The 13179-nt window shown below is 39.4% G+C and overlaps 1 protein-coding gene across 1 annotated transcript in view; it reads right to left on the bottom strand.

Moving 5' to 3' along the window:
* The window catches only part of ADCY2 (adenylate cyclase 2), a 203498-nt gene that overhangs the window by 177120 nt on the left and 13199 nt on the right, over positions 1 to 13179 (bottom strand). The window contains exon 2 of the mRNA XM_054284675.1: positions 5828 to 6025. Within this exon, the coding sequence (XP_054140650.1) occupies positions 5828 to 6025 (198 nt within the window). The remainder of the gene's footprint in view (positions 1 to 5827; positions 6026 to 13179) is intronic.

The following is a 13179-nucleotide window of genomic DNA, read 5'->3' as shown; positions in this document are numbered from 1 at the left end:
GTCAAGCTTTTCTTCCCCATAACATTGTGATCTTTTGCTGTATTAGGAAACCTTGAACTGGGTCATCAACAAATTTCATTATAGCAGTGACATTCAGTCACCCCTTCACAAGTAAAAAGCTCTAATAAAGGGAAACATTCTCCAGAGAGCTCTCTGAGAAAGAGAAATCCAGCCAAAAATCCTCCTCCTGCCTGACACCCTCTAAAGTCACACTACCTGCCATTTCCCCTCATCTACACATGCAGTTATCTTAATAATGGTCATCTCCTTTAGCAGGGGTTCTAGTCTCCTGTTTGGAACAAAAGTAGATTTTGGGGTTTTTTTCCAGTATACATTCCCTATTTAAAACAGTTATCAGCTTTTCTTCACTGCTCTCAAAATGCACTGCCATGACATAGCAAAGGTTAACAACTGCACGTTGGTTATGCCAACCAGTATTTCAGGGATCACGCACTATTGTACTGTACTAATCTACTGTAGGACTGATTTTAGTAAATGGCAGGTGTGTCTAATAGTTCATCTTTTTCCTGTCTTCTATACAGATATAACCATACCAGACTTGATAAAACCACTTAAATGTCTTGCTATAAAGCCTGTGACTTTATATATCTATAAAAAAGCATAAAGATAAAAATAATTTGTTCACTTTCCAAGATTATAAGTGAAAATACGGCATATAGAGGTGAATTGGGGGGTTCTTGTTTTTCTATCACACCTATTTCTAAAGCAGAGTATCATCTGCTTGGCAGTATCTTTTCCTTTGATACAACCCTTCTGCTTTTCTTCAGGTCCTTTTTCAGGTGAATATTCACTTCCAAGTACTGAACCATGCTCCTACCAGACTTGGTTCCTTGTTCAGGACACTCATTCCTGAGAGTATGATTAATCTTGAACTTTAAAAAAAGTCAAGTCTCACCCACATTCCAGATCCTGAACAAGTGGTATAGCATCAATTCACCCTCACTTTCCTGTGCTGCAGGGACTTCACTAACACCTGCCTTGCTTTCCTCAAATATTAACAACACAATTTTTATATACTGCTTAACTATACAAAACATGTTACTGATAGTTTAGGGCAGGGCTGACTTTAGCTAAGGCAAGGTGTGGAAATCAGACCAATGTAATTCACGCAAAGACAATTCTTCCCTTTCTGCAGACCCATTGCTTCAACAAACTGCCTAATACAGGAGCTGATTACCACAACACAGAAACTTTGTGTAGGCCCTCACTCCTCAGCACACAACAGATATCCCCAGGTGCTAAGACAGTATCAAAAAAAGATAATTGTAAATACTAGGGCATAAAATTTTGCCCACACTTCTTAAGCCAGGACTGTTCCAAGGCCCAAATCAAACCATTCTATATCAACAGATTAAAAGAAAACAAATAAGTACTTTAAATTCAGCTCCAAAAGTAGAATTTCGGCTAAAATAATCTAATATATATTCTAAGCACATCACTCTGAATATTTTTTTAAAACCATAAGTGTCAAATTCCGCTTGAAGTAATTTCTGTGCTGTAACTGAATACAGAGGAGGAGGAACACATCTGGTGCCTGCACTGTGCAAACATATTTATGATTAAATAGAATTGAATATCAAAATCCTGCAATGATAGAATTCATTAGACTGGTATAATGCTGCATAATTACTCTTTTTTTATAACATCCACTGCACGCTTTAAGAGCTCTTTTTACCCACTGATATCAATATGCTATGACATATTTACATACCCCCTGCATAAAAGGCTGAGGAAGTATTAGACATGTCAGAGGGTGACACAGAAAGGCAACTGTTGTACAATAACTGCACTGTCAGCAAAACAAGACAAAACTAATTTAAAGTCATTCCCCAACAGGAAACTCTACAGACAGGTACTGGATTTACATTTTGAAAGGAAAGGTGCTTGACAATATAGCAAGGAAGAGTTCTAACACAACAAAATCAATCCATCACTCCTTTCTACCAGCACTCCTTGCTCAGCTTGCCTGCCTTGCATTACTGGCCCTCCACCAACACACCAACCACAGATTTCCTCATGGACTTTGCTAAGTAAGCATCACCCTTGGGTCTTTCCTCACTGAAAACATCTCCACACATTATTGCTCACACCCTAGACTTGGAAGAAAGTTGCCAGGAGGCAGTGACTCTCTCTGAGCCTCAGCATGACTACCTTTGCTCTACTTCTTTCCTACCAACCCAGGTGTCTCATGACTCCTAGCAGGCAGCTCAGTCTCTCTCCTGGCTCATGCAAACTGTAGCCCATGAAGGCTAGGATCCAACTTCCCAAGGAAAGGGGGGGAAACCAGGGGCTCCAATGCCACAAAAACTTGGGCTGACACCAATAAAGGAGGGTTGCCACACTTCTTTTCAAAAAAAATTGTCAGGTACCAAAGACTTTTGCCATCACAGTTTCAATTCTTTTCATGTAAAGTGGCCCACTGTCTCCCTAAGGCACGCTCCATCTCCCTCTCAGTGTACTCATCATTCTTCACTGTTGACACAGAGCAGTAAGGGAGTTTGGACTAACTAAAGAGGTGAGCGAGCTACTAAGGCTGATGGTGCAAATATGCTGGCTGCTCTCCCAGATGGGTTAGGGATGATGGCCAGGCATCCAGTGACAATAACAGCCTTTGGATCAGGTTCAGCAGGCAATTACGGAGCCAGCATGGAGCTGGCAGACTGGCACAAGGGACAAAGTAAGTGTCCACAGCCACACTGTCCTCCCCCTTCAAACAGCTGCCAGACACCCACCTGATAACACTTTTCTCCAAAGCTGTACCTGCAACCAAAGAAGAGTCAAGGAAATGGAGATTGATAAAAGCAGTCTGCAGGGACAGCAAAAAGATAGCTGAAACCAATTACTATTTGCACTTATTTCACATCAGCCTACACGTTTCTAATAAAAAAACCAAAACAACGGCCCTGACCAACCACTTCATTTCCAGCCCTCTACTAATTGTGGGTTATTTGAGCTATGTGCCTGCAGGCTAAGGAAGAACTGCTCTGCATTAAATATACATTGAATTCCTAACCAAAATATTCTCTCTCAAATGGTATTTTTATTGTAAATAAAAGCTGTAAAAGTTTGCACCTCAGGTTCCTTAAGACAACAGAGAAACACTACATTGAGCAGTTGCAAACTGCAAAGAAAATCATTAAGCCAAAATTTAAAAGATGCAAGGGTGTCACTCAAAGGGCTGTCCACAAATGGCAGGATAACATGCTCTGTCTAGTAACTGTGGTATGAAGAAAATCTCTCTTTCAACAGTTACTAGCGCAATTAAGAAATGCCATATTCTTAACAAGCTTAAGATTCAGGGGACAGGAAAGTTATGACATTTTTAAACTCTCCTGGACCAGAACAGAAGTTAGGCTACAATTTGAAGTAAATTTAAAGTAAATTAAAGTAAATATATATAAACATGAAGTAAATTAATATAAAGCACTTGTTCAGTAAGTAACTGTGCCTGAACTGACTCTTCCATTTTCATCATTTTCTAATTAGTTAATGCTGACAGAGATATATTTGAACCCTAACTAATTTAAATTTTACATCATGTCTCCTTTCTTTCATAAAAAGAATAAAAGAATCACAAAACCACTTCAATATGCCAAGTAAAATGGTTTAAAGGTTCACAAAATATAAAATTTCAACAAAGAGCCTGTCGATGGCCACCAAGGAAGGATTTTTCTAATTTGGTTTCACATACAGGAGATAACACCAGTGATGGACCTACAGATTCTCAGTGCAGAGCAAACAAAACATCAACATCACAGGAATACAAGGCAGGATTTTACTGCTCACAGCTCTTTTTCAAATGTTTGAAAACATCAAACCTTCAGTCAGTCTTTTGAGTAAGGTGTCAAATTCCCAGAAAGATTCCCACATTTCCACAGTTTACTCTTAACTGACACTAGGCAAAAGTACTCCTATACAAAAGCAGTCCAAAAAACTGCACTGCTATTCAAAGGAGAAAAAAAAAAAAAAAAGCAGGTTTGGGGAAATAAAGGATTCCACTACAAGGAGCCACACGCCCTTGGACTCTCAGCAGTGGCCAGGGGCTACTCTCCTGCCAGATGCCAAAGACATCTGCCACAGGGTCCAGGTGTTCTGGAAAAGCCCTGCCTGCTCTCAGCGGGAGCCCACAAAGCACTCAGCAAGGCAGCCGAGCAAGAGAAGCAGCTCCATCCCAAATACCCTTTTCTCCAAGCAGCTCTTGCACGCAAAGCAAAGAGAAGACTGAATATCAGAGGAGTTGTGTCCTGGCAACCTACAGGAAGACAATGCCATTTCCCAGAGCTCTACAGTCCTTCCTCCATCACAGGGCCAGGCACATGCTGTGGGAATGCCTGTATTTTTCCTAAGAGGAAAGCAAGGCAGGACAAATCATCACAGGCTAAACACAACTCCAGGACTGAGACAGTATCCCTCTTAAAACTCTTTCAGTCCATGTGCTTTTGAAAATCATTATCCTAGCTTTCAAATATCAAAACGAAATTTAGTATCATTTACAATGAATAAATAATATGACTAACTAAATATTTGCATCTAAGATTGAAGGTCTGAAATATTCTAGCACAACATGACACAAATGCCAGTGAAAACAAATGAAAAAAGTAAGACCTTATGAATTATCTAGATGAGATATCACAAAGACAGAAGTGCTCCCAGGGTGAAATACATATCTGAAGAAAAGTATTTCATGTTCTGATGTTTTTATTACATGCAAGTGTGACGTGGTTTGGTAGTTTAAACTATTGAAAAGACATAAAACCTAAAAACCCAAACCAGGTAGGAGGTTTCTTAGAAAATTAATCCCAGAATCTTCCAAGAAAATTAAAATATACAGTCACCCACAAAGGAAAGGGCTCCAAAATATTACCAGCATGCACCAGTAATTTTAAAAATTTATATTTATATTTTAAAATTTATATTTAAGAGTTTACAGGAACTACTTAAAGTTCAGTATTTGCCCAAGTCCTTGCAAGATCTTAATAAAAAGTCAGAGGATGTATTCCAAGTCTGTCTCAAGGACCTAGAGGGCCTTCTGGAGAGAGTAACACAATTTAAAGGTTAAACTCATAGAATCAGCATGAAATCTTCAAAAGACATATTCATAGGTTTAAAAGACTTTTTCCATCCTTTGAAGAGTTATAAAAATATTATAAGAGCCATATTCCCATGTAGAGCTATTTGGAGAAAAGAAAATAATGTGACAGAACTCAGAAGAATTGATCAGCCACAGTGCTGGATATTGCACATCATTTATTGATGTTTCAAAAGTGCTGCTATTAGGCTGCAATTATATTTTGCTTTTTCTTCATTATAAAATTTAAAAAATGTGATGGGTACTTTACTTCCTCTCTACTCATCCATTTCTCTAGACAAGTAAGGAGACTCCCAGTCCTTTTTCTCATGCGTTGCTAGAGAACACCTTGTAGACCACAGAAAGCCTACACTGAGACCTCAAACATTTCAAACTGGAAAAGATAGCAACAAGCACTGTTGAATAAAACTAGCATTTCTGCCATGTTAACTGGTCACTAGAATCAAATATTCACTCTACAAAGAAGCTGGTGATTGGAATCAAGTACTCATCCTTAAAAGAGCTTAAAAATACAACAGCAAAATCTAGTATTACCTAGTATTTTAATTATGCACATCTCTGGTATTTATAAAGCAGATCAAGGGAGTCTCAGCATGCACTTAGTCACAAAAACATTCTCTGAGATGTCCCACAAAAATGAACATGAATGCTTTTGTATAGAATAGTTCTTGGAAATGTACCCAATGGAAGTAAAATTTGTAATAATGACAGTCTTACCTGGTCCCAGGGACAGATGATTCCTCCGAAACACATAAAGAGATATCCCATGGCAACAAGACATACCCAGACCACCAGAGAAAATATACGAAGCAGCTTCTTAAAGACAGGTTCTACGCAGACAAGGATAAATATAGCAAAAAAAATTGCTAGGGCTGTTGGGACAGTTATTAAAAATGCCACGTGGTCTTCAACTTCCTGAAAACAGAGGAAAATGAAAACAAAGTTAAAAACAAAAGTACTTAAAGGTCAGACATCAATAACATTCTCTAAACTTATTGTACATGGAGATGGCAGAAAGAGACAACTGGGTATCTAAAGTGAGTTAAATTCAAAATAGGATTTCTCTCATGGTAAGAAGCTGTTTTATGGAGCATCAACCCTGTAACTACTACTTTAACTACTAACCACAACAGCACAACACTTCTTTTACTACTCTGAGTTGCAGCAGGCTGTGAGAAGTGTGGGCAGCATGAGGGGGGCTGAGTTGGGAAGCTGGTTCCAAGCTCAGTCTGCAGTGGACCCACAGCCCAAGGACAACCATCAACAACTCCACTGCTGGCACACACAGAACAGAGAGGGGCAAAATGCAGAAGAACAAGCTTGCAAGAGCATGAATCTACAGGAGAACGAAACTGCATGCCCCTGCAGAACCTCCTCTCTGCCTGCAGACTGGAAAGACCCATCCCATCAGGAGAGGTGCTGGAGCTGAGGCAGGCAGCCCCATCTGCTCTGTAAGAGCCAACGCAACCACAAGAATGTGATGGTGGCAGCAGCAGGGACCCTCCTGTGAGAGGCACGGAGGTCTGCCTCTGACACACTCCTGAGAGCTGTGCTGCTTACTGGGGCTCACAACAGGGATGTCATCAAGACACTCCGAAAGGCTCACGGAGCCCACTCCTGCCCGCTGCTGCAGCTTCACAAGGGCACCAGTGACACAGCCAGGAACAGTCTGGGCAATGCCAAGATGGACTGCAGAGGGTGATGGCACTCTGGAATGCAAGCTGGTTTTCCACCAACCCTCACAAAATGAAAGTTCCCAGGGGAACAGAACCTCAATCCACTCCTCTCCAAGTTTGATGTCGATATCAGAAAGAGATGCTCTGAGTCCGAAAGCGGATTGCAAGAAAAGGAATTCCAGGCACTCTAGCCAGTATGTTGGCTTTGGGGGCACGGGCAGTGAACAAGAGATGTGCACCTAGGACCTTGTCACACAGATGTGGTTGGTTCCTATGGGAATGGTTCCATAGGGATGGTTCCCATGATGGGAGTGTTGGAAGGGAAGGATACTGGCTCTTGAGGAAGGAGAGGAGAGGAGAGGAGACACAAGGAGGGGGTGTTTCCTGTTTCCCTCTATGTCAATGAGCAGTAAGAATGCATGGAGCATCCCCTGCCAGGTGATGGATGAGGAGCTGAGGGCTTATAGGTTGGGTTAAAGGGAGAGGAGAGATTGGCAACATTACAGTGGGGGTCTGACACAGGTCCTCCAACCAGGAGGTTGAAGATTGAAGAAGATGAGGCACTCTCTAGACAGATGGGAACAGACTCGTGTTCATGAGTCTTGGTCCTCATGAGGAACTTCAGCCACCCCAACACTTGCAGAAGGGGCAACAGAGCAGGGCATGAGCAATCCAGGTGGTTCCTGGAATGGACTGATGATAATTCCCTCCTCCAAGTGATACAGGACAGGCTGGGTGGGGCTTGGAGCAGCCTTTTTTAGTGGAAGGTGTGCCTGCCCATGGCAGGAGGGTTGGCACTAGGTGATCTTTAAGGTCCCTTCTAAACCAAAGCACTCTATGATTTAATATTATTTGAAACAAGCTGAGAAAACTGTAAATCACCCTGTACAATGCAGCTGTCAAAATGCCTCACAAATCAACTACGTCCATAGCTCTATAAAAGCCTTTTTGACAGTGATAGTTGAAAGGTACTACTTGTTTTGATTCTCCTAAAGTATTTATCTGGAAGTACAGACTCTAAATTACACATATACATTTTCTCCTAGCAACTGCTTACTTTGAAATGTTCAAACAACACCCAGAGCAAGGACTACAATATAATGTGAAGTAAGATTCAGAATATTCAATATTTAAATTTATATACAGCGCTTACTTGGAAGCTACTACACTAACATCTTAAAATGATCTAATGATGGGTGCATTAAAAGAAAATAAATATTAGATTTTCTATTGCTGTACACGCTCAAAAGTACGCCTGGTTGAAATACAACAGCACTATATCAAAGTACAGTCACAGGATCTTTAGTCATTCCCCAGCTGTTATGAATTCTAACAGCCTCATTTGCAGCAACAAGGATTCCCCAAAAGCAGGCTCCAAGTGCTACTGCTGCAACAGTAACCACAGACTTTATGCAGAAAAGCCTCCAATTTTTCAGGGTGAAATCTTTAAGAGAATCTGAAAGTACTTATATGATGATTTGTAAGACATCTAAGCACAAAGTAACATTTCTTTTTCTCTTATTTGTAGTTGCTTCCTTAGTGCCCTATCTTGTTTATTGATGGATTTTCAACTTAAATACGTAACATTTTACTTAAAAGTATCTTAATATGACTTTTTTCATTTCTTATGTATAAAAGATTTGCTTCAATTAAATAAAAACTAAAAATTTACAAATAAATCTGTGAATTTTAAAAATTTACATTTACATACAAATTTTACATATATTTACGTACATTTACATACAAATTTTAAATTTGTAAATTTTATTTTTTAAATTTTCAAGTTTTAAATTTGTAAAATTTACAAATAAATTTGTAAATTTACAGACATTTACAAATACCATCAGCAGGTGGGGTGGTTTCTTTTGTTTTGTTTGGCTTTTTTACCCTGATCTAGTGAATTTTACAGCTTGATATCTAGAGATGCTTGCTTTAAAAAGATGGACCCCTTTGCTGTTCCCATTTCTTCATTTTCCTTGCAGCTCTGCCTGCGTGTGCACTGCAGACTGGGACACCCAGCTGCTCCCAGCTCCAGCTGAGGAGCACCCACCACCCTGGCAGGCTGAAAACCAAGGGAAATGCCACAATATACTCTGCCCTGCCTGGCAAAAGTCAGCTCATCTTTCAACTCTTCTTATTTTTAATTGCCTTTTAAATTTATCAAGTCATACGTTTAAGCAATTTTCACTGCAACACTGACAATCACGGTATAAGCAAAAAAAGTGGCAAGAAATTTTACATGGTGATGCCAACCCTGAAATGCAAACACTAAGCTTCCAAGTATCAAATACACACACAAAAGCTTTCAAGCTCCTGGGTAGTCACACTGGAAACAAAATTATGGCCTTAAATTTAGGCATAGGGTAAGTAACTGTAAGAGTACAGAGCTTTACAGTAAGAGTAAAAATATAAAATCTACCTACTAGTAGGAACAACTACTGATTTATATATATATAAATGTTGTGATTTTTGATCAAGCCCATCTCAGAGACTTGTTTCAGTTAATTGATTTAGTAAGTGGCACAACCAATGTCAGCTCAGTCAACACGAAAAGCATTTAACTTCAACCAGGTGGGATTGCCAAACTCTTGTTGCAAGGGACAGGTGTCACAGGCAACAGGACAACATCAACTTCCTTGCACCATCTGTCACACAGCCCAAGTCACAGCACCTAAGGAAACCACAAACTCCTGGAGTAAGCCAAGACTGTGGAAAACCACATATTTAAATGATGGAAAACTGGCATTTCAGTGATAAGGATCATGCTAAAAACATACTAGTAAGAAAATCCAGATGCACTTCAACTGCATGTTTCTCCACACCAGTAAAAAAGTAATACTGTACTTTCTGGGAGGATTTGGCTTCATAACAGATCAACAATATTTAGACATCTATTTAGAGCACACGTATGCTCATGCAGCTAAATATATTTATATGCATTCTATAATTAGATCAATCCAACAAAATGCTTGTTCTAAATAAACAGCTACTCAATTTCCTTTTTTTATGCATACACTGATCTCAACACTTAGCTAAACTATTTTGATCACTAAATCTAAAATTTTACTTCTGCTTTCTCTCCTTCAGTGGTTGCCTACTACACAAATTTCCATTTTGATTGAAATGTATGCAAAGAAAAAAAAAAAATAGACCACACAGTATCAACTCCTGAGTACAAGTGACCTCCCTGAGCTGACACAGGAAAACATCCTTCTGCTGTCACAAGCTGCTTGCATCACACCACACCCTGTACAAATTCTGAAGTAAAATTTAAATTTAAAGACTGAATAGTGTACAAGTTAGGCAATTTATAAAATATATGATAAAATAAAACTTTAGACTAATTTGTATCCTTTACAGAAAGCCTCAATGTGTACAGGGGGATTTTCACAATCCTGCCTTTAAAATACAAGCTAATGTCAGCTCAAGCAAAGCAGGCCCTGTAAGGCAGAGGTTTATTTTGGAAACTACATTGAACAATATTTTTCTGTTACTTCAGAGGAACTAAATCTCCAGGACGTTTAGAACTTGCAGCCTCCTGATCAATTTTTGCAATTATCAGTGTATTTAGCAAGTTGGGTGTGGCAGAATCCTAAGGGTTAGCTGTTCTGTTACCTTAACCACTTCCCAAAGAGGTAGGGGAGAAGGAAAAAAAACAAACCCAAACACTTTGTTGGTTTTTTTTTTCCTGCTAGTCTCAGAAATTAAAATACACCAGAGGTAATGGAATTAAAATATCAGCATGACACTTTTGAGCATAATGGCTAAGCCTGCAATAGATGGATCTTACCTGACAGTTCTGTCTCCCTGAGTGTTTTCTGTCTTGCTGGCTTTTAATTACTGAAGAAATTAAAAAGTCTACTGTTAGAAATTTTTCACCCCCCACAAATTCTTCCAAAGTGTGATAATCTTGTTATCACCAGTAAAATCCAAAGTCACTTTCAATCATCTTTCCAAAACCTACAACCTTCTCTCAGTCTACATCCTGATCTTTCCCAGATAATGTCATGCCCTCAGTTTAATTTTAAACAGCAAAGCTGCTGTAGAGCACTTCACTGTTATATATAAAACCATAGTCAGAGGAAACAATCCATAAAAATGAACAACTAAGCAGTCAAAATGCCAGTTTTAGCATAAAATCTTTTCACATGGTCCCTCACTCTTTTGAAACTTTTTCTTTACTCTTTTTGTTTGAAGGAATTCACCAGTAGTCTATATACAGAGGACTCCTGCTGGGATCTGAAATTTCACATGCTTTGCATTAACTCAAACCATTTACTACATTAAACTCCTACTAAAATCCCTTTTTGCTGAGATCAATGAAACACACTCTAAGTGTAAATATAAAACCAAGTGATTAATGCTCTTCAGACATTGATTTACTTTTTTGTTTCATACATCTATTCAATTTTCAGTATCTTCAATTTCATGCAGCCATTTTCAAAAATGTTGAGTGTTAGAAGAAATGTTACAGGGCTCAAGGATTACCAGTTTGCTGACCTCTCAATCAAACATCTTCCTCTAACAGGACCGACTGAAAGAATCTGTTGAGTTATCTCTGCGGCAAAACCTGCCCATTTTTCATGTGAAACCTTTCCCAGGACTTGAGACAATGATTTTCAGAAGACATAATCTCCCTTCTCTTTGTAAAATTGGACAGCATTTAAATTCTCTAATATCACAAAAAATATTTCTCTACAATATCTGCAAAATTATTCTGGCTTCTTGTGACGCTTCTCCTATGGTTTTATATTTCAGTGAATTTGCTTATGGCTGACTGCACTGTGTGCCATCTGCTAGACAGCTGGAAAAAATTTCCATTTTGTTAAGAGGTGCCGTGCCCTGCTCCTGGCCAAGTAGCTGTACAGTTTCATCTAGGATTTCATCATTTAGGACAACAACTGAAAAGTTTTTGCCAACAGTCCAAGGTTTCTTTTCCATCAATTCCATTAGTATTAGTCCATCCCCACTTCAGAAACTGTGCAATGTCTTTAAGGCCAGATGCTATTTCCAATACCAAATGATGTTTTCTGGATCCACAACTCAGAAAAATTCTGGGCACAAAAAGCAGAGAAGTCTGTCTTTCATAACATAAAACTTCACTTGTTATTGTTGTTTAGTTGCCTGGTAAGAAGGTTTCTTATGTGGGATTTGTTTGTTCGTTCGTTCATTTGTCTTTTTCATCCTCCATTGAGTTTTGTGCAGTGTATTCAAGGACATTAGCAGAAAATTAACTGACCTTTAATCAAACCGTCTTGAAGTTTGTGTCAATGAAGCTTTTCATTTTCACTAAGGCCCTATGCAACTGCATGTCTGAATTCTTTTTTTTTTCTTTGATTCAATATTCCCCATCTGGCTTAGGCGATCAATGATAACAGCATCAGACCCGAATCCAGTTGTTTCATGATGTCTGTTGTCCTGAGAAATTCAGTTCTGTCTATTAAAGAGTCTGATGTGCAGTCTACACTTGCTGTTAGTGCACAGAGATCTCTGACTCCACACTAGATGAACGTCAGCCCAGCCATTTGCACATCACATGGACCATGTGCCATTACAGCTGCCCAGCTGCTGTGTGTATTGCATGCAGCCATGAGAAGCAGTTTTGCATCCATGGCCCCACTCTACACCATTCTGTACTCAGTAGTACATGGGAACATAACGGGAGCAGCAAGATTTCATCCAAACCCTTCAGACGACATTCTGGCCACCTGAAGCATTTCCCCAGGCTTGAAAGCCATGAACCATGTGTGCTGTAAATGTGTTCCCCATAAGAGAAGGGTGCAGTTTGCAACAGTGCAGCCCTTCTGCTGCAATCCAACAAGAACTGTTCCCTGGCATTACAGGCAATGTCCCTGTGAGCACACAGCACTAAGAGTGGCAATACAGTGACAAACCCTGCATGTCTTGTGAACACCCATCTGACCACACACATGCCTGACTACCAAGCCAAGCACTTCTGGCAAGTGGTTTTTTTTTTTAGTAAGTCCAGTCACATATAGATATTATTTATATTCTAAATCAGTAGAAAACGACGGCATCCAGATTTTTCCAAGTTTGCCTGATAGCGGTAAGTGAATCTTGCCTGCTTTGGTGTTGTATCAATGATTATCAGGAACACAAAGTCATACCAGAGATCAGACTTCTCTGTTTAATGCAAAAAACATCAGACTCATAGAGGCTTTGGAAAGGCTCTTTGGAGGTCCCATGGATGCTGTGCAAATGACAGTAACATAAGAAGTTGGAAGAAAACTTCCGGAGATAAAATATTTGTTGCTAGTGGAGAAAGCAGAGAACAGTTGTAGCATTCCTGGAAATTACCCAAAAAAAAAAAAAAAAAACACTAATCAAAAAAACAAAAACAAAAAAAACCAACCCCAACTTGTTGGCAAGCAA

Source organism: Melozone crissalis, unplaced genomic scaffold, assembly GCF_028551555.1.
Source record: "Melozone crissalis strain CALT ecotype California unplaced genomic scaffold, PUWL_Pcris_2 ptg000042l_1, whole genome shotgun sequence".
NCBI classification, from domain to species: domain Eukaryota; kingdom Metazoa; phylum Chordata; class Aves; order Passeriformes; family Passerellidae; genus Melozone; species Melozone crissalis.
The sequence above is the reverse complement of the archived record's forward strand: the minus strand, read 5'-3'. Positions and strand labels throughout refer to the sequence as shown.